At 27.8% G+C, this 22,164-nt stretch overlaps 3 protein-coding genes across 5 annotated transcripts; 2 read left to right on the top strand and 1 right to left on the bottom strand.

Moving 5' to 3' along the window:
* Nucleotides 1–856: 856 nt before the first annotated feature.
* Nucleotides 857–5,008, top strand: LOC122715410 (trypsin alpha-3-like). Its single transcript, XM_043937578.1, has 5 exons — nucleotides 857–1,014; nucleotides 1,848–2,001; nucleotides 2,953–3,088; nucleotides 4,215–4,322; nucleotides 4,685–5,008. Exons 1-5 carry the CDS (start codon nucleotides 939–941, stop codon nucleotides 4,979–4,981), a joined length of 771 nt encoding a protein of 256 aa, XP_043793513.1. The 5' UTR covers nucleotides 857–938; the 3' UTR covers nucleotides 4,982–5,008.
* Nucleotides 5,009–6,123: 1,115 nt separating this feature from the next.
* On the top strand, nucleotides 6,124–16,458 carry LOC122715402 (trypsin-1-like). 3 transcript variants are annotated; one of them, XM_043937562.1, is made up of 8 exons: nucleotides 6,124–6,438; nucleotides 6,634–6,761; nucleotides 6,852–6,904; nucleotides 7,691–7,779; nucleotides 7,872–8,010; nucleotides 8,936–9,052; nucleotides 11,383–11,529; nucleotides 15,769–16,458. In XM_043937562.1, exons 2-8 carry the CDS (start codon nucleotides 6,704–6,706, stop codon nucleotides 15,922–15,924), a joined length of 759 nt encoding a protein of 252 aa, XP_043793497.1. In that variant the 5' UTR covers nucleotides 6,124–6,438; nucleotides 6,634–6,703; the 3' UTR covers nucleotides 15,925–16,458. The 3 variants fall into 3 exon arrangements, with proteins under 3 accessions (XP_043793497.1, XP_043793496.1, XP_043793495.1); XM_043937561.1 differs by having other exon boundaries at nucleotides 6,558–6,761; nucleotides 15,769–16,456; XM_043937560.1 differs by having other exon boundaries at nucleotides 6,533–6,761; nucleotides 15,769–16,456.
* A 1,324-nt stretch (nucleotides 16,459–17,782) lies between these two features.
* Nucleotides 17,783–21,150, bottom strand: LOC122715486 (trypsin-7-like; the record flags this gene model as incomplete). Its single annotated transcript, XM_043937714.1, has 5 exons — nucleotides 17,783–17,938; nucleotides 19,239–19,502; nucleotides 20,069–20,210; nucleotides 20,306–20,394; nucleotides 21,092–21,150. Coding segments are annotated over 5 exons (701 nt in total), but the record flags the coding sequence as incomplete, so codon positions are not given.
* Between the last annotated feature and the right edge of the window lie 1,014 nt (nucleotides 21,151–22,164).

Genomic DNA, 22,164 nt, shown 5'->3' with positions numbered 1-22,164 from the left:
GTTTTAAATTAAAGTTGCACTTCAGTTTGTTGAAGTAGGATCACTTTAATCTGTTTCGAGAGCATGAAACCGTTTGATGTTCACACGTTCTCTTTGACATACAAGTAAGAGATTCGTAACGAAAGTTCATCGTGAAGTGTTAAAAAGAAAATTTAATATTGAATTTTGCGTTAATTCAGATGGAATAAACTCTTTCTATAATATATGAATATACGTAGATTATATTAACAAAGACATTTGTATAAATCTATTAATATTTCTTTATTTGATTTCACATAATTTTTACCTAATATTTATAGTTTTCTTTCTCTTCTTATTTTACTAAAATATATTTTTATCACATATTCATATTCAATTCAATTCACATTAAAAGTATAATTCTAAAAGAATCTAATATAATATAAGATTCTAATATAAGATAATGGAAAATATTTCAAATAAACATATTAGAAACTTCAAAACTTGAAATTTTTAAAAAATTTTTTGAAATTTATTAAAAATAACAAAAGATAAAAATAAAATCTCTTTTTTATATCTCTTTTTGTTCGTTAGACAATTAATTTTTAACTTATAACTTATAAAAAAAAAAGGAAAGATAAAAAAAGAAGACAAATTTTCTATCAATTTTAATATTACTTAATTTTCTTTCAATTTTAATTTTAATTTTTTCAGCAAAAAAAAGCTCGTAAGAAAACGCATATAAGCGTACGTTCTAGCGAAATCATTAAAAATTTCTTATCGAGAGATACATTAAAAAAAATCCTATCATATTTTTGCGTCAGATACCTTTTATCAAACATTTTTTATTTAGCGATATCATTTGCTATAAAATATCTGCGCTCTTTATTCTTTGCATTTATTATTTTCTGTCATGTGTGAAAAGAAAATAATGTGAGAAAAGAATTTGTATCAGTATCTGAAAATCAGAAATTTCAAGTATGTTTTTGAAAGATTTTTCTTCTTTCAATCTTTTTTTAATCTTCAATCTTAGTGTTTTCATTACTAGCTGTCTCGGTGAGTAAAAGTAAAAGGAATTCTTTATTTCTTCTATACGATCGTCGAAAAATATTACTTAAAAGTAAAGAACATTAACTAAAAATTTTACGTTTTCTTAAATTTTCGTTGTTCAATTCTAATATTCAAAGTTCAGTAAAAACTTGGGGAAAAGAATCGTACGTTTTGAAAGATCATTACAAAGAAAAGATCTAAGATTTAAATTTTCTTGTAAATTCAGTCATGAAAATAATATATAATTTTTGAATGTTTTTCAAATTTTTATAAAGAAAAATATCTTTTCTATTTATTACATGATATAAAAATATCTTTGAAAAAATCGAATTCAGACTTGCGAAGATAAAAATTTCACAATTTAAAATATGACTGATTCGATATTTTATTTAAAATAAGATCGTACGATATTTTTTTGTAATAGTTTAAAATATCGATAATTCTTTATAGAATATTAATTCACTGTATAAATTCTACAATTCTATTCCGATTTTTATTATATATAACTTGTGATTTTAAAAGAAATACTATACAACGCGAGCATGATTAAAATTAAACATTGAATTGAAATTTTAGAAATGTTTTGAAAAAATATCACATGTTTTCTTTATTTTATATGTATTAATTTAATATCATAAACTTTATAACGAAAGTACACTCTTTTTAATATATGGAAATACATATAATTGTTGTGTGAAACAAAGGGTTGAAATAGAAAAGAATAAATTGATAAATTTCGAAATTTTAAGACCTTTTTCCTGAAACATTTTTTTTTGGCGATTTTGAAACGATCGATCAATACTAGAAGTCTCATGTATCTTATTGTATTAATTTAATAGGATTCCATTTACTTCCGAATCCTCAAATCGTCGGAGGTACTGAGGCTGAGATAAGTCAGTATGCTCACCAACTGAGTTTGCAAACTACGGGACACATTTGCGGTGCTTCAGTGATCAGTTCTCAATGGGTCATCACTGCAGCCCATTGTGTGACGTAATAACAAATATGAAAAGTTAACAGTTTGTGCTAAGCAACTTATGAATATTTATCATTTTACTTTATTTTACTGTATAAATCTTTTAATCGAAATTTAGTGACCTCAACTTTAAGCTTTTTTATTATGTTTAACGAACTTTTTGATGAAATTTAACATTTCCTGTGTTAATCTCTTGTCATTAAATCGATACTTCGTACTAAAATTCATTCATCATTAAATTCAAAAGTCAAAGTTTATTTGAGAAGCAACGAGATCTTGTTTAATATTACAGTTTTATGAAATTCTATTTATAAATAATAAATTTTACTTTCGTTACTTTGTAAGATCGGAATATTTATAAAAAAGAGAAAATTGATTCGGTGAAAAATAGAATTTTATAAAAGAATAACACAACATTGTTATTGGAAAAATTAAAATAATTCAGAATTCAAAATTCTCTTATGAGCAATTATTTGCATTCTGTACAAGGAAAATACTTTTGACAGTGTTAACTCTTATTCGGCCATTTTTGTTTCTGACGATACAAATGACATCTATAATATCAAATACGAATCAAAAATGATCTTTGGTCGACGATTCGAAAATTAATTTTCGATGATTATATTGTTTCAAAATTTTATTATAATTATGACATGTAAACTTTTATAATCATTTTTCAAATTGAAACTCTTTTTCGAATCTCATATAGTTAGATATCATATACATTATCATCTACTGATCGGAATGTTCATTGATTCACGATTATAATTATGAAAATTATCGCGATATTAAATTGGCTTTGCGGCTCGCATTCCATCCCGATTTCCATTATGTAATAATAATAAGATCGTTAAACACGATGCGCATATTTATTATTAAAACAAATAATATGCATTCCCGTGTATGCAGAAAACGTGTACAGAAAATACTTGGAATCATTGGCATTTTTGATGTTTCATCAATTACAGATCATCAGCCAGTCGATATAGTCTACGAGCAGGTAGTAACTATAAAGATCAAGGCACTCGTTACACCGTAAGAAGAGTCATAGTGCATCCTAATTACAATTCTAAAACTATTGATTACGATGTAGCTCTTCTGCAGGTATGTGAAAAAAATTACAATAAAGACATATGATAATAATATAATAAGATTAATATGTCTTTAATATTTATAATACATTTATATATACAATATAATATTTTTAAAATCTAATGTAATAATATAACTTTTCTTTTAATTTTTGATTTTAGAATTTATTATTACAATAGATTTATATTTATATAATCAGATCATTGATATTTTTAAAAAATATTTTAAGATTTTACTGTTTGAGAATTCTCAGATTTCTTTATTATTTATCAAATTTAAACAATATATTTTAAATATTTTCTATGTTTAATTTTAAGAAGTGAGGATCGCCGCATAATTCAGTGTTAATATTTAAATTTTAAATTTTATAATGTGATTATATTCGAAATTAATTTAATATTATCCTTTTTATGTGTAAATCTCACTATATGTAGGTGATGATGTATAATATTCTACATTAATATCGCTTATTAAAAATAATAAAAAAAGAAAAATAGAAAAAGAGAAATAATAATCAAAAATCAAAAATGATTATTACAAGTAGAGAAATTTAATTTAATTTAATTTAATTTTAAATATTAATTTAATTATTTTCTTTTATTATTAGAAAAGATGATACCGTACAATATTGTGGTTAATAATATAAAAGGAAAAAAACAAATTACAATGAATGAGATATCAATAATAAATAATTATAATTCTTAAAATTTTAAATGAACATATTTTATATTAATTAAATAACAATATATATATATATATATTTTCAAACATATCATAATTAAAAGTAGTTATTCGTGATTAAATTATGAAGACGCGGAATGAAATTAGTTTAATAATGCACGCATTACTTATTTTAATATTTTTGTATTTATCATTCGTCTAGAGAAAAAATGAAAAATGTCAATCACTCGGTATTAGTAATGATGATGATTAATACGATAATTTATGATGATTAATACGATAATTTATGATCACCTTATCTTTGCATCAGTATGATGTCAGTAATAATATAATTTTTTAACTTTGAAAATATTTTTTCAATCATATGCCATATATCGCTTTAATTATATGAAAGAATGACAGAGAAGTTTTAGTTGAAATTAATAGAAATTCTAAAATTACGAAAATTCTGATCCAGATTGATGGCACTATACAATTGAATTCGAATGTTCAACCTATAAAACTCGCAACCTCGGAACCAAAAGCTGGAACAGTAGTGACTGTAACTGGCTGGGGCGCACTTAAGGTAAATCAAGGATTTATTTTATCTTTAATTTATTTTATCTCGAACGTATCGATAAAAACAAATAAAATACATTTTTAGCTGAAAAATTATTATTTACGATTTATCAATCAGTTGAAAAATTTAATCGTTTTTAATTCCAAATTCCTTATTCTAGCTTTTAATTTACTTTCATATAACTTTATTACTCAATATTTAATTAAAATGAAATATTGGTGAATTATATTGGAATTACAATCCAAATAAGAAAAAAATATATAAGATACTATTTTTAATATAAATTTTTAATGAATGGATATCGTATTTTTTATTTTAAAATTCAATAAAATTTATTTTTCAAAACTCGTATATGATATCTATTACAGCAAGGTGGACCAACTTCAACACATTTGATGAAAGTATCGCTTCCTATAGTGAGCAGATCTGAATGTCAAAATGCTTATAAGAATTACAACACAATCACAAACAGAATGATATGCGCCGGTTACACCCAAGGCGGAAAGGATTCTTGTCAAGGTGATTCTGGTGGTCCTATGGTGGCTGGAGGAATTCTCTATGGCATCGTGTCATGGGGTTATAAATGTGCTCAGCCAAAGTACCCTGGCGTTTATACGAACGTGGCTAATTTACGATCTTGGATTAAGAGTAATAGCGGAATATAAAAAATATAATCATATATAATCATATAATCAAGTCATATATATATATATATTTTTTATATAAAATATAATATATTATAATATATCATATAATATATATATTAATTTATATATATAATAATAATATATATAATAATTTATATATATTATATAATATATTATAAATATAATATATTTTATATAAAATATATAAAATAACTATTAAAAATATTATAAAAATATTATAAAAGAATTATAAAAATATTATAAAAATACTATAAAAATACTACTAAATATATTATGAAATATTATTATAAATATTATAATATATAATTATTATATTATATTATTATATATTATAATATTAATTATAATAAAAAAATTATAACTGCAAAGAAATAATGAATGTTTTACATTCAATATAGCATTTTATTTGTAATCCTTTGCTACATCATCAAAAATATATATGAAAAATATTATGAATGAATATTATCCATGAAATTTTTATCAATTGTCAATATTCAGTTATTGACAATTATATAGAAAAATAATTTGTTATGATTACAGAGCAAAGAAACAACGATGATCTCGTAAAAGATAAATTCGATATTGACATTTGACGACAGATTGACGATACGATATTTCTTTAATAGCAAAATGATTTTTACATCTGGCTACATTTGATCTCGAGAATACCCAAAACTTTCTTCAACAATTTATCCAGATGGATAACTTAGATCGAAGTCACTATTACTTTGATTTGTTTTCACATTGGAATTCTTTGAAATATCGTTCTATCTTCTTACTCTATTAGCTTTCAATTTCTAATATCATTTGTTAGAAAAGTATATCACGAATATTATTATAATAAAAAATGGAAAACTTGTAAAATTTGAGAAGTAATCTCGAAGATTCTTCGATATAATATCGTGAATAGAACAAAAAAAAAAAATTTTTTTAATCAATATTTAATCGATATATCTTTAATCTTCTATAATTTTCTATAATCTTCTTTAATCTAAATCTTTTTTATCTTCTAAATCTTTAAATTTAATTTGAACAAAATAAAAATAATAAAGATAATTAATCTTTGATAAAGAAATTAAACAACTATAAATAAATATCACATCATTTTAAAACTCTGCAATTTATTTTTTCTTCTAATCTTCTTTTGTCTTTAATCAATTAAGAAACAATGCAATAATCAATAATTAAAATCAAATAATTAAAATCAAATGACACAAAGATACACTATTTTTATAATATCTAATAATCTTTAATCTTTAATTGTAGTCTAACTTGACGACAAGAAAACTTGAAAAGTTATATCGAGAATAATCGAAGGCAGATACGAATTACGTATACAAGAAATACGTTTTATCAAATACCCCGGATCGATTAGTTACGAATTGCTTCAAATTGGACTATATGACTAATCTTGACACGATTGTTCCATTATCTCGGTCTCGATATCGCTAATGGTAATCTCGTTTGAACTCGATGAAAGTTTTTTTTTTAATCCGAAACTCCTGAAAATTCCCTTCTTTTTTTTTTTTTTCCATCGAATTTATCGAGATACGTGAAATGGATTCCTTTGAAGTTCACGCGATGACACACCTTCGACAGTGGATAATGATCGATAGTGGTTATCAACGAAATATTTGGGCTCTGCATAGATATCGACAACTTTTGACCTGGTTCCACCTTCAATAATTCAACCAGTTAGTTATTGGTTCTCGTCGATCGATGTTGGAAATGGAAATTAAGAAAATATTACCCTTATTTTCCATCTTTTTCGCGGATGGTAAGTTTTTTTGTTGGTAATATTTGAAAAATGATTTTAAAATTGTATTATAATATAGTTTTACGAAAAAAAAATTATTTTAATTTGCAGTTCTCGCGTCTGAAAATTTGAAATACGTGAATATCACGGATTATCCTTATCACGTAAGTTATGCAGAAATTTAGTTTTAATCGTTAGAATAGAATAAACCAAGAAATAAGAAATTAAACTTGAAATATCTCTGTTAAACTATTATATTATATTAAATATAAAAAAATTGAACTAAATTTCATTATAGCGAACCTATGAAAAAAGAATCATTCATTAGAGCATCATTCATAGAGAAATCTAAATATATTAATAGTTTTATTATGAAATAACAGAAATAAAAGATTAGAGAACAGATTTTCTTTATTATATTGTTGCAGAATATTGTTCTTTGGCTCGTAAATAAATCTATTCTAAAATAATTGAATTAATTCTATCTAGAAATTAGTATCTATCAATAATTTTTTAATCATTAAGAAAACTTATTCTTAAAAACATTTGCATTTCTAAATTTCTATTTAGCATTTTTCCAGCAATTCTTAATTGCATCGGTTTTAATAAACAAAATTATCGAATGAGCATTAAGTGAGCATTTCTCCCATTCACCTAATCTAACTCGAAATTTCCGCAGAAAAACATTTATATCAATGGATTCTCCTTTAAAAAAAAATAAAAAAATAAAAACATAAAAAAAATAAAAAAATAAAAACATCAAAAAAATAACAACAAAAAGATCTATCATCTTTGCACAAAATGAAAAGAAGCTAATAATTGAAATTACATTTTTATGTATAATATAATTTTATGAAAATTGTTAATCGTTCAATTTTCTAAATATATATTTTTACATATATTAAATCGAACACGCTATTTTTCTCGCGATTGTTCATCATACGATACAGGTATCCATCGAGAAATATGGGATACACACGTGCAGCGGAGCATTGGTGCACGAATTGTGGGTAATAACCGCGGCATCCTGCGTTTTTCAGTGAGTATCGGCTGCGAAATTCCGTGCAACTTCGTACAAATTGCGTATCCACGCGAACGACACGAATAACGAAACGTTGTAATTGCTTACAGGGCAGACCCGTCCATGGTAACCGTGCGAGTGCGCTCGTCCACGCTTTCAACCGATGGAGATCAATTGGAAGTGGACAATATCGTTGTGCATCAGGATTTTGATAAATACGTTCTGCTCAATGATATCGCGCTAATCAAGGTACGAGATAGTTTTAGAATTTTTTTTTTTTTTAATAGAAGCAGAGACGAGAGACGTTTTAAATTCAGGCGATAGATAAGATTTACAAGTTTAATTCGAGGTATATAAAATAATTTTTTCTTGTAAAATTTTCTTTATTTTCTTTAGTTGTATTGAAAATATTGAAAATATTTAATTAAAAATTATTGATCTGACTTTGAGAAATTTTGGAAAGAAATTCGTGGGAGATGTATCCTAAGATTTCTAAATTTTTCAGAATTCTAAATATTATTTTTCAATTTATTTCTAATAATCCTATTTCAATGCATTTTAATACATATTCGTAGCAATCAAAAGTGTAATCAACCGAAAAATGTATAAACGCTTTCGCATAATAAAAAAAAAAAAAGAGAGAAAAAAAAGAGAGAGAGAAAAGATATCAGCGAGATAGAAAAATTGAAAAAGGTGTTATTGAACAAATTGCTATTATTGATCGATAAATATCCCCGCTCTGATGAAACTTTCATGAAATATATCTCTCGTCAAAAATACATTTACAGAAGACTATTCCGGAAACTTTCTTATATTTCCATTTTTTTTTTTATTCCATCTAATGTTCTTGGCAATTTTCAATTGAATAATTCTTTTACAAACAGATTGTATCGGTATCAGATGTATTAATAACTTGTTACAAAGAGAAATTCACAAAAATGAAAGCTTTGAACACGTGAAAAATTCAATAAACGTTCCGCCGATGATGTATCATTGGAAAGTTGAACTCGACGCGTATCGATAGCGTGCACGACGTTAATTCCCGAGATTATCGTTGAAATGTAAAAGATAAATTTTGCGGAAGAATTTATGTTTGTGAAAAAAAAAAAAAAAAGAAATATCATTTTGAACAAAATATTTGAAAGATATATTAAAATGTACCTACTATGTTCAGTTCAAGCTACCTGTACAATTTGGGGCCAAATTATTACCGATATCCCTTCCGGAAAAGGAAGACAAGAAGCTTAATGATGGAACTATGTGTTTCGTGACAGGCTGGAGAAACACTCTGGTGAGTTGAGATGTTTGTTAATAAAGTGAAATATTTATCTTAGCAGAAAGTTAATTACTCGAAGATTTCTAATTTTTTCGAATTTTATCATAATGACATGTATATAATTTAATGGAATTAATGATCGAAGAATTGTTGTAACAATTAGATCGAATCATTTGATAATTAATTCAATCGAATGTTTATACTATCGATTTATATTACCGCAAATGATTAAAATAGATATTTAATTTTCAATTAAATGGGATAATTTACGATCATTATTTTTATTATTATTTCGAATTATTAATTTCTTTGAATCAAAAATGATCAATCGATCGATTAAGAATTTTAATCACTGGACGATCATTATTATTAAATATACGTATTCTTATATTGAACAAACGAAAATAAATGTTCGTACAAATGCGATTAAAACGTGCTGCGTTTTCAACATTGTATCGCGATGGAAAATCGTAGGGAATGATCATTCGTTTTATTCGATGCTGATTATCTTTTCGTGTTATTGTACGATCATTAAAACGAAAACTCGTCCACTAAATATTCACTTTCATCTCGATATCTGATTCCACTTTGATACAATATCAATTGACGAAAAATATACGTGTACACCTTTTCTGACGATCAATTTTCAATCATCGAATAAAGAAACGAGAACAAACGTGAATTTCAATTTCGTTTACGCCCAGGTGATATTGAACGAATGATATTTCGTGATTTTTTTCAAAAACAATAGATCAAACAATATTTATTCCGTAATAATAAAAATGTATAAAAATTCTTTGGTTCGTTTGAAAAATCAAAAATCAACGATAGAAAAAATTTTTTAAATAGTACACGAATATCTGCATCACATATATATGTAGCGTGTAATAGCTATTGTTATTGTTAACCTCTTGTTATTGTTATTCAATAGCTATTATTTTGTAAGTGAAATACTTACATGTATGTGAATACATGCATTTATAACATACAATAATCAGCTTATTAATATTTTCACGTTTAAATCATCATAATTTATATATATTTTATTTTTAATTCTAAATATATGTTTCCATTAATCATTTATTTATATATCATGTTATGATATTTTATAATAATCTTAATATTTTATTTGAAATTTATAATTATATTTTAACTATTTATTATATTATGTTAAAATACTATGGTATTTTATTTATGAAAATAAATTTAGAATTTTAAAATTTCTTTTGTCGATATATTTATACAAAAAGATATTCACATTATTTATAAAATATTTAATTCATATTTTATAGATCCTAGTTTTTTTTTATAAGAACAACAAAATTCTTTCTTTTTTCAATGTTTATTCACTTTTCTAAATTACCTATCTGTCAGAAAATATCTTCTGAAATTATACAAATATCGTTTTGAAACAGCTTGTGTCTTGTAATAATTAACTTTCTGATCGATATGTAATACATAAATAATTAATCTTATCACGTCTTATAATCAGTTATATGCTCATACATACCAATATATTACACCAGTAAAAATATTAGATATAGTTGAAAATTACGGATATACGAGCACAAAACTGAAAAAATTGCGAAGAATAAATTAAAAATTAGAGAATACAATTTTTTATTAGATTCGTTGAATTATAGGAATAAAATTCTTTGTGCTATTTATCACTTTTAATAACAAAAAAAATTAGTTTTTTATAATGATGTCTAATCTGTTAATCCTTCATATGTAAATCTATTTTTTTTTATTCTACAATGAAACTGAATCGTTCATTCCAAACTAATTTGATTACTGTTATAGATTTTAAAAAAATACAAAAATATTCTAGGATAATAGATACATATCAATGTATCTACTACAATATACAAAATTTTTTCCAATAAAAATAAAAATTCGAATGGAAGAAATACAAATATAAAATTTCTCTGACCATCAAACGAATCAGTTTGGCTACTATTTCAAGAGGGTTGATATATAAATTTGATCGATATATTTTTCGAGAGATCGTTGCTCAAACACGATTATTTTTCTAACGAAATACATATACATATACAAAAGATTTTCGATAATATAACACACAGAGACGAAGTTTCTTTTATACTTTTCGCTTATTTTGCTTTCAATATGTAACAGAGCCTTTCCACAGTAATATCTAAAATATTAAAATTTGAATTTGAAATTATTTTTCACGCAATAGATCTATTATTAAAAAATAAATCACAAAATTTTTCCTATCCTATTTTATTACACCCCTATTCATTTCTACGAGAGATCATTTGTCTTCAATCAATTTCCAATCAACTTACGAATTTTCAATGATCAATTTGGGCAACGACTTCCAGGTCGGTCCAGTGGAATCTCGACTCACAGTGACAGCAGTGCCCCTCGTGAACCAGAGTACCTGCAGCTCGGCGATTCCCTGCTACGAGCCCGTGTTCCAGACGATGCTCTGCGCCGGCAACATGACCCAGGGGGTAGAGACGTGTCAGGTAAGATTAAGAGAGTCGAGAATACGTGGCCTAGAACTATGTAGGTCCAAAGGAAGAGACGTCTAGAGGATGGGGTAGTTGCGTGGATTCGCGAGCCGCGACAACCCTGCTATACTTAAGCATCTTGAAGCGTCTGTTGAGAAGATCCCTCCTCGTCGACTTTCTCGTGCGCGACGCCACTCGACATCTGCGTCTGTGTGTCGATGACGTGCTTCTACCTATGTGTCTGTGTAAGCGTATATGTGTATATATATATATATATATATATATATATATATATGCATGAATGCTTGGAAAGCATCGCAGTGTCAGGCACAACCGTTTCAGGGAACAATACCCGGACTCGAGTCCCCAAAAACGCGGCGCCAAACGCTGTGCGTATGGCATGTAAATGAGAAGTTGCGCGAGTTGAAGGCTGGTTTGGCAGATCGGCCGGTAAGGAAGACGGATGACTCTGTTTTGGCGATCATTGTTTGCTGTGCAATTAGGGGATCGAACAGGGCGGCATGACTGCGTGGCATGGATGATCGAGTGGATGCTTTAGGGAAACTTGGGCTAATTGTTCGGTGAATGGGATATTTTTTGTTTTTCCTTTTTTCTGTTAAGCGAGTCGTGCAAGTTTATTTACTTATCGACGATGTATGTGTGTCGATAAAATGGGGAATTATATATTTGAAGGTTTTCAAGTTCTGACGATGAGTTAAAAAGTTTGGATAGTTTCGTAGTTTTAGAACGAAAGAAGAGTTTGGGATTGTTGAAATGCAAATTATGCTTCGTTGCTGCTAAATTGCTGTTCCTTTTTTAATATATTGTAATATGTATGTTGGAATTCAGTTGGAACTTATATCATAAGTCATAGGTTTTGAGACAGATCGTGTCATCAAGATCGCGTTTATTTCACGATTAAAAATGATGGAAATAAAATCTGATGTTTAACGTTTAACGTTATTTGTTAAATCTTTTTTAAAAGATCACTTATATCGTTATATTCGTATATCGTATATTCATATTAGATTATATATTCATGAAGTTATCATGAATATAAGTTTAACGTTTATTTGTTAAATTTTCTTTTTTTTAATGATCACTTTACTTATAATATACTTATCGTATATTCATATTAGAGAGTTTGCATTCATTTCATCAAATTATCATAAAAATGAAACTGTACGAATAATGTTCACGAATACAGGCGGCACAACAAAGCTTAATTTATTCTCCAATTTATATTTCATACATATTCGTTCAATATCAAAACATTGAAATTTCTTGGACATTTCCATTGGGATTATTTATCGCTCATTAACACGTATTTGTTCGAGGTGTTCGATCCTTCGATTCGATTTCGTTTTGCCAAAAATTTCCCTCTTCATTTTCAACACTTTTCGACGATGCATCGGATAATATAAATTTCAATTGCCACACACTGTACGCAGAAACGCACAAAAGTAAATTGATGTCTCATTATTGCGATTCTGATTGCCTTTTGCCGCGCTTCTACGCTCGTATAATTAAGCGGCAATTCGACGTCTGTCAAGGCGTATACGGGACTAATTTAAGCGTCGATTGAATCAAGCCGTTGATTAATGAAACGCACTCGATTTTAACGAGGTTTGAACCGAGCTTAAAGATAATGTTGGACAGATAAATCCTAGGGATCGCTTTTCAACGATTCGGATAGAATTCGAAAAGGTTGGATAATCCGGATGATCGAGATTGGAAATTTATAGAATTGCTAATTAGCGGGTGAAATGGCAAATACACTGTACGCATAAGCTGTAAGATAAATAATTTTAGGGATTAGTTTGGGATTCGTGGGCTTTGCAAATTTTTGAAGAGCGTGGTTAATATAGATGCCATATTCTGTTGATATTTCATCATATTAGTTCGTTTTTTTTCAATTATGATAATCAAGCAAAAATAAATTATTCTTATTATTATGTTATTTCACAAATATTTGTGAAATAACATAATATAATTTAATAACATAATTTATGTTATTTCACAAATATTTCATATAAATTTATATCTCGTTTATTTAATATAAAAAAAAACGTTTCTAATAAAATATTTAATAATTTGGATGTTTTGCATAATATGATGTAATTATTTTTATCTTTGGAGAATATGGAGATCATTTGAAGGCCAGCAATTATTTTTTTTCAATGTAAAAAATGTAGTATATTAATGTAGTATTATACTTCATAAAAAATTATCAAACAACTTACAATCAAAAATTATTAGATTTAATTATTTCTTATTTTTTCTCGACATATTCTATAAAAAAAAAAAATATTGGACGAAAATATGAGTCGAAGAATTATTAATTTGAAATAAATAAATAAATAAATATAATTAAATATTTCCTAAACAAAAAATTTTCATTTAATTAATTCTTATAAGCATTTACTCTTATATATTAAAAAATACATAAGTTTATTTGATTTTATTTGATTTCCAAAATCAAAAGAGATATTTTCCAGGTGATGAAGTTACGTGGAATATACCTATGTACTTTTTCATCATGTAAGTAATATATTATAAGGAATTTGTGGAATATTTCTTTGTCGAAATAGATTATTCTTGACACAGTATACAGAAACAAGAAATTTATTTCGAACGTTTTGGATAGATGCCGCAATATTTTACAGATGGTAAATCAACAGAAACGATATCTTGAATGTTTAACATAAAAAAGATATGTTCTGAAATAGATATGATGTGAACAATTTTTCTAAATCCATCCGTTTCTGAAACATTTCATAAAATATGCTTTCAATCTTTTTCCTTGAGAATTATTTTCACCCTTTAGACGAGGATGAACGATTTTCGACAAAAAAGATACGTAAAAGATAAGTAAAATATTTTTTCAAATTTCCAATTTCTAAGATACATTACCTCAAGATACATTCTAAAAATTCTATTTCTAATTTTTAAAGATTCCAATCGAAAATATTGAAAAATAAAAATTCTTTTCCATTCCTTTCCTTTCCCTCGTAATTCCCTCGAAATTCTAAAGAAAATTGGCAAAGATTTTCGAGGATATCCAATTAATCGATAAATATAATCGACAACACAATAAACACGACCATCAATGCCGATATCTGAAATTCATCCCATTTTTTGACAGAATCGTCACGCTAAGCACAAAAGATGCGTTCGCGTATATAAGCAACGTTTGAATACGGTCGGTTGAATGGAAACTGAACATTATTCACCGAGTATAATAGAAAATTGTCATAAAGTACGAAGATTTCTACACGCTCCATCGTTATAACAATAATAATAAAATTCGTTGGGATCGTACAAAGAGCGATATCTTTCGTTCTCTACCGCCAATCGATTCCATATCCTTTTCTTCTTTCTTTTTCTTTTTTCCTTTTTTCATTTCTCTCTTTCCCTCTCCCTTTCTCTCGTTTCTCTCTTTCTTCCTACGATAACACTTCACTAAACGTACAATTTGATCAAGATTGTATAATTTGTCTTGATAGATAGACACGGGGCAATTTTTGAAACATTTGATTTTTTTTGAACGCGAACACGGTTTAAACGGAGCAAACTAATTGGACTTTTTGATTCGTTTTTCGATGACTGTTTTTTCGTTCGTTTCGTGTTTCAGGTTATTGACGAATGCTGTACGTATAGACGGATGGTAATGACAGATTTTCCAATTCCAAACGATTCAGTATCACTTTATAAGAGTTAAAGAGCAATTGTTTTATTTTCATTTTTTGCCAATTTTTTGTCGTATACTATAAACTATTCTTGTGTTTATCTTCAATTTTATCACTATATATTTAACATTTGTCCATCGATAGAATAATTACCGATTAATTGAATTCTACAAATATATATATGCACATAATATAAAATTCTATTATTCCAGTATTATAATTTCCAGTATTATATTATCAACATTTTTTATCTTATGATATTTTTATCATTCTCCATAAAAGAATCTTTCCTCTATAAAAAACAAAAATCTCAATAATCCGATAAACATTTCCGCTAAATGATAATACATACAAGTTTCATTTTAATTCACGCAGAATGTTTCCTCATAATATATCCAATCCAATAATTAGTTCGTGCTCTATGAATATTTGAATCGTCGATCGTATCAACGAAACTCAGAGGTGGATAAAATCATGAAAGTGTACGGATGGAAGCGTAGAATGAGAAAGAGATAGGGCAGAGTACAAGTAATCACTGAAACTGTCAACCCTTGTCTGCTTGCAGGGTGATCCAGGTGCTCCGCTGATGGAAGGGCAGACTCTGATTGGCGTTCTATCCTATGGATTAGGGTGTAAAACTATGATACATCCGGGCGTATACACTCGTGTCAGCAGTTACCTAGCGTGGATCTCGGCAAATTCCGGTATCCACTATATATAAGATGATATTCGCGAAACTAGCAATGTCAACATTGCTTTATCAGAAACACGTGGCATGATCAAAGCCCCTTATAGTTTTAAAGGTATGCCGGGTGAGGGGTGTGAGATGAAATTTTTCCATCTCGTCATTGTAAATCTGTAAAATTGAGATTGACTACACTCTTTTTCCTTAACTGCAATATCATCACCATACATTTGCATTATGGAGTCAGAAAATATCTGAGGAAAATAGTGATTAAATATAATATATTTTTTTTAATAATAATTTTAATATTAAAAATGAAGAAATAAAAATTATTCTATTTGCATTGTATCATCAGTGTGAGACAAGAATTTATTAAATATTTTTTATTATTCAAATAATGTGGATATAATTGAATTCCCATTATTATCCCTCAAAATTCCAATGGTCAAACTTTTTCTGGCACTATTGTATTAGATTTAAAAATTCATTCATTCATATTTTTTGCTATTTGCAATGAAAAAGTGAATTTTTTTTCAATCATTCTGATAAAATAAACAAGAAAAAATGACAATTGAATTTTGGAATAAAAATTAACTTTACTTTTGATCTCAGATACACAAATGTCAAAGCGTTGTCATTTTATAAATGTTACAAAAGAATTTCGTGAAAATATATAACTACATTTGTAACTACATTTCGTTTCCTCTTTCTTCATGAACGATTCTTTTCCTATCCCCATTTTATACAAATGTACGGTTTCATTTTATTGAACGGAAGTTTTCGAAGTTGCCAAGTTGTAAAAGGGGAAATTTTGAGAAATTTCTGCATCTTTCATGCATTTTCGTTTCATTGAGCCCGTGAATATATTTGCACGCTTGTTGCAATAGAAGAGGAATAATTTCGTTCGAATTTTAAGGGAAATGTGGTATCTACTTTTTTTTTTTTTTTTTTTTTTTCGAAAGCGCGATAAATTCCCGACATCTGTTACACGAGCTATTTATAAATCGCGAATTAAAGCTGGGAAATATCTATCGATCGTCGAGCAAACTAATTAGCGGTTTTCATCGAATACTTTGTAACGAACACCAAAGTTCCATAAAACGGAGAAATGGTCCAGCTGTTCGTTGTTTTCACGTTCTAACAACTCGTTCATTAACAAACTGATAGTATTTTCATGCTGAAAGCATGATCAAAATAAGGGATACTTTCAATGAGAGACAACCGATTCAATTATAGATCAATATATATGTTCTTCAGATTATTTTAAATAAAAATAAAAAAATTTAAAAGTTATTTTTTGCAGACATTACTTTGATTTTTACTCTAACTGTAACGTTAATGTTAACGATGAAAATAAGTTGCTCTTGAAAGTCTTATTTTCAAATATACGAGATAAATATAAAAGAATCATTATTGATATGTATTTTATTCTCTGTCTCGAGTTTAAAATTCTTCTCAAGATCTTTCTTTCTCGAAACAGAATTTCAAACGAAAATTTCGAAGATTATAACAGGATTATTTTCTCGAAAAACTCATACAAATCAAGTCGTATTGACGATTATATATTATAAAAAATTAAAGGGAGAGTTTAAATAATTGATACTTACGATTCGTGCTTGGCAATTGACCGAGTGAAAAGACAATTTACCGTCGAGTAATTTGTGATATAATTACGGTGGAAAAATATAATATAATATTTCAATGTGTCGAGGTCACATCCCGCCATAGCGAAAAACCAACCACGATCCCGGGGGGTTTTTCGTGAAACCCGAGCAACTCTCTTCGCAAACAAAGAAGATGACGAGAGTAAAGTAACGAGGCGAAATGTTTGCAGGAAAAATTTCCGAGTTCGTAGCTGGTTCAATAACGTTTCGTGCTCGCGCATAGGATAAACACAAAACGCTCACAGACCAGTTTTCTCAGTAATCCAACTTCGGAGAACTGTCACACGCGTGTAAACGCCTGGATAAGATGGCCGCGCGCAACCGAACCCCCACGAAACAATTCCGATCAGTTTGTCGTGTTGCACCAATGGGCCGCCGCTATCCCCCTGTGGAAATAATACGATTTTATTCGAGAAGCAAACGATAATTATTTAATTATATATTTTTTAAGCGGAGGAAAAAGTGATATCCAGTTTTATCTTTCTGTTTAAAATCGTAATTTACACTGATGATTTACAAGAAGATATCTCTGATCTTGATGATTCATTAATATAATATCGATATTATCAGTTTGAGTTGTAAAAATTTTATTATCGTTGTTATTAATAAAAATTCATTTCTTATCATTCAATTATTAACAGTTTAAATTAGATTAAGTCAGATAATGATTAGTTTTAATCAGATTTATTGCTATTAAAAATTGATAGTTTCATGGATTAAGAAAAAATTAGTCCAAATTTAATGTATATTTAAATCAGATAATAGTTAAATGAGTTTTTATTTAATTTCGATTTTAGATGAAATTAAACTTAATGAATTAACATAAATTAATTATGGAACAAAAGTTTATTTAATTTATTTAGTTTCATGGTTTGTATTATCTAATTTAATCTATCTAAATTGTTTTTGTTAATAACTTTTTAATAAACAACGAGCTAATAAAATCTTCACAATATCATTCAATATGTTGATTTTGACAACATATTAAAAAATCATCGAAATTGGTGATATCTTTTTGTAAATATTTATATCTTTATATTAATTATTTTCTGATTTTAAGATTATTATAGAATTTTTTATTATTTCTAAAATTTTATACAAGTGGAATATTCAAATGATAAAATATCAAGATTGACGTTAATCTAATTGCTCTCATTTTAATGATCTCTTCGTTATTTCAGTTCGTTCAATTATCTTTATCAAGGTCGATTAAAATAGAACGACCAAGCATCTATATGAGATTCTACATGCTTAATCATACACTCCTTGAGTTTCTAATAAAATCTTGCTTCTTCTTATTTTTATATTAAAAAATATAAATTCGAATTAAAATTAAATGTTAAATTAAGCTGTAAAATTTAAAATTAAATTTATACATTATATAAAAAATTAATCGAAAAAAATTTACTGAATAATAAGAAGTTCGATATATAATAATTAATAAGGATAATATTATTACATATCAAACTTTAATTTTATAATTATCATTTACCTTTTTGTATTGATTTTTTCTTTATCTATTTATTTATTTACCTTTATTATCTATTTACCTCATTTTGAATCGATCGACCAAATTTCTTATCTAATTTTATCGAAAATCCAGAAACAAAACATTATCAATCTAATGGTAATATTAAAAAGAAATTAACGTCCCACGTGTCGAGAGATGATTAACGACACGGTTACCTGACACGCATCCTTGCCACCGACATTCACGTAACCGGCGCAAATCATTCTCGATGTGATCCTTCTGTTCATGTACAATCGAGAACATTGGACGTTAGAAACGAGTGGTACTTGGACTTTGCGTAATTTCGTCGACAGTGGACCGTTGCTTCTCAAAGCTCCCCAACCTGTAACCATCGCCTTGCTACCAGCCATGTAATGATCGGCTAACGGCGCCAATAGAATTGGTTCCACTCGCGAATTGTACACCAATGGCTTTCTTAACTGAAATTGTAGTTGGTTGGTTTATTAAGTGTCGAAAGAGAGATCGATGGAAGCCTAATTTTGTCATATCTTTTAATCACTTTAAATTTATTTCGTTGATAAAATTATTTTTCACAATTAATTGATATTCTCAGTGTTGCTACTTCACCTAAAGTAGTAGTGATACACTGTGTATTTTTTGATTTTTGATAAAGTAGCTATAAAAATTATTTTTTTTATATCAAATTCTATACTTTATTTTTATATCATTTTTGTAATCATATAAAAATATTCTTAAGTGACACGAATAATTCAATCAAATTGAATGTGTTATGATAAATTTTACGATGTACAAATACTTTTTGTAACCATTATATCTTAATTATATAAAAAAGAAGATGAGAACATTTTAAAAATGATATAAGTATTGAAAAATTATTAAAAGAAAATAAAAGATACCAAAAAATAGAAATTACAAAAACAACATTTTAAAAAATGCAATTTCAAGATCTATCTTTCCATCAAAATCGATGAAATAAACGCGAAAATAAAAAAATGAAAGATACATTCAGACAAATAATACTCACTTTAATCAAAGCAATGTCAAAATCCGCGCTTCTTCTCTCATACCTCTCATGAATGATAATTTCTGCCGCGTTGATCACTGTGGCATTGGTGTCGGTGAGGTCGGAAGTACCTACCTTGATCGAAATGGATCGAACAAAGAAGCTGAAATCATCGAAGGAATGCTCATTAACGAGTGCGAGTACTATGACGAGATCGATAGTGCTTGTTAACGAAATTGAGAACAAAAGAGTGCATACCTCTGGACACAGTGTGCAGCTGTGACGACCCATAGCTCGCTAATGATAGAGCCACCGCATACGTGACGATTGTGAAATCGAAGAGATACCTATAAATTTTAGCAAGCGTGTATCAATTTTGCGGATGATCGATCTGGAAATGGCTGTGAAATTCACGATGGAGAAATATATACGAAGAACTCTGATAATATTAATATTTTTCCAATCCTCGACCCTGACCAGAAAATCATATCTGTATTTACATTTACATTTACAAACTTTGAAAATTCATCACATATGTATACTTATATTTTTATTCTTTTGTATAAATATTTATAAATATGCGCGATCATATTTCCTGTTAATATTGTCTTCTTTACTATAGATTACCATTATTAGATTAATATAATGACTGCACATGTGTAGATAAGGATCGTTTAATTTGATGTATTAAAATTTATTCTTTATTTTCACCATCCTAACTGGGATACTCTGTATATAAAATTTAATTTCTCAAGTAATGTGATTAGAAAAAGGAAAAAATGTGCAGAAAATGTGTTGAAGAGAGAAATTTAAGATGGATTTGGGATAATGCGAAAAAGAAACGAGAGAAAGAGATTGATAGATCTTTTTCTTTGGCCAAGGAACGTAAACTGAACGGAAACTTTGGTCGATCGTTGTACACGAGAGTACATCGGTTTTTAATGACTTGTTTTGGCGCAAGCCGCGAAAGAAACTGTTTCTGCTCGACAGATTTTCACCAATTAATCTTGGCCAATTGTGAAAACGATCATTTAGAATACTTACCTGGTACGGATGTTCATCGATACTCGCTGGCTGCCCTCCAACAATACGACCCTCATCAACTGGAAGAAAATCAATAGGTGAATTTGCGTTTCCACCTGTATGCTCGTTGAAAAAATTATTAATTAAAGTGTGACTTCGTTCGATGAATTTCGACGGAATTTAAGAACCTTTGTTTTAAATCGAGAACTTATCGAACAATCGAGGAAGAGAAAATTGCACTCTGATGAAAATATCCAATACTTGGCTTTAACGAGTCAAAAATTGAGCGAACGAGAATTCAAAAAGCAATATTTTAGCGGAAAAATATTAACAGAGTAAAATTATTTTATTTATCATATGTTATCACAAAATACGATTTAAAAAAAAAAGAATAAATAAAAAGAGTTTTTTAAAGATAAATATTAATATATTATCACGTTGCAATATTTAAAATAATTTATTAATTTTTTCATTCAAAATATTATTTTACTTAAAAATGTATTTATATTAAAAATATATTATTTGCTTAGAAGAAAACTATATATAATTCATATTATCATCAACAAATTTACAAATTATTTAAAATATCGAAAAAATTACGGATATACTTCTGTTGTACCTCTTTTCACTCTAACTTGTTTTCTAAGTACGAGCAAAAAGAGCATGAACACGCGACAAGTTAAAATTTAATAATATTTTCCGCCTCAAATATTTCAAGCGTTCAAAGTGTTCTCGTTGAATTATTTCGCTGTACGGAGACCAATGAGCGAGTACGTACGATCCGTGGTGAAAAAAATTTGCGAGAACGCGAGTGGAACGAGCTGCAACAACAGTAACGGCGTATACATGGCGGGAACTTGGCTAAAGAACTACCTGGCCGCCATCAGGCTCGCCCTTCTTTTATTTCGATATTTGGGTTAATTGTCGTTCGTATCAATTTAACCGAACACGAGAAAAATTTCCGAAAGTCTCGGATTGTCGACCTAGATTCCCCATCGATTACACAAAAGCGGCAAGACTAAAATAAAAATTCAACGCCATTAACATCATTCGTTTCGATACCAATTAAGCGAAATTTCTTAATGGTTCCTTCG

The sequence above is a fragment of the Apis laboriosa genome, unplaced genomic scaffold (assembly GCF_014066325.1).
Source record: "Apis laboriosa isolate Shangri-la unplaced genomic scaffold, ASM1406632v1 scaffold35_cov144, whole genome shotgun sequence".
Lineage (NCBI taxonomy): Eukaryota > Metazoa > Arthropoda > Insecta > Hymenoptera > Apidae > Apis > Apis laboriosa.
The sequence above is the reverse complement of the archived record's forward strand: the minus strand, read 5'-3'. Positions and strand labels throughout refer to the sequence as shown.

What these genes read in the sequence shown, in the direction of transcription:
- LOC122715402 (XM_043937562.1), top strand. Translation starts at nt 6,704, where the DNA reads ATGTTGGAAATGGAAATTAAGAAAATATTACCCTTATTTTCCATCTTT. An exon ending in GCGGCATCCTGCGTTTTTCA is followed by an intron (nt 7,780 to 7,871) that starts GTGAGTATCGGC and finishes AATTGCTTACAG; the next exon opens with GGCAGACCCGTCCATGGTAA. An exon ending in AGGGGGTAGAGACGTGTCAG is followed by an intron (nt 11,530 to 15,768) that starts GTAAGATTAAGA and finishes GTCTGCTTGCAG; the next exon opens with GGTGATCCAGGTGCTCCGCT.
- LOC122715410 (XM_043937578.1), top strand. Translation starts at nt 939, where the DNA reads ATGTTTTTGAAAGATTTTTCTTCTTTCAATCTTTTTTTAATCTTCAAT. An exon ending in TTTCATTACTAGCTGTCTCG is followed by an intron (nt 1,015 to 1,847) that starts GTGAGTAAAAGT and finishes TTAATTTAATAG; the next exon opens with GATTCCATTTACTTCCGAAT. An exon ending in ACTGCAGCCCATTGTGTGAC is followed by an intron (nt 2,002 to 2,952) that starts GTAATAACAAAT and finishes CATCAATTACAG; the next exon opens with ATCATCAGCCAGTCGATATA.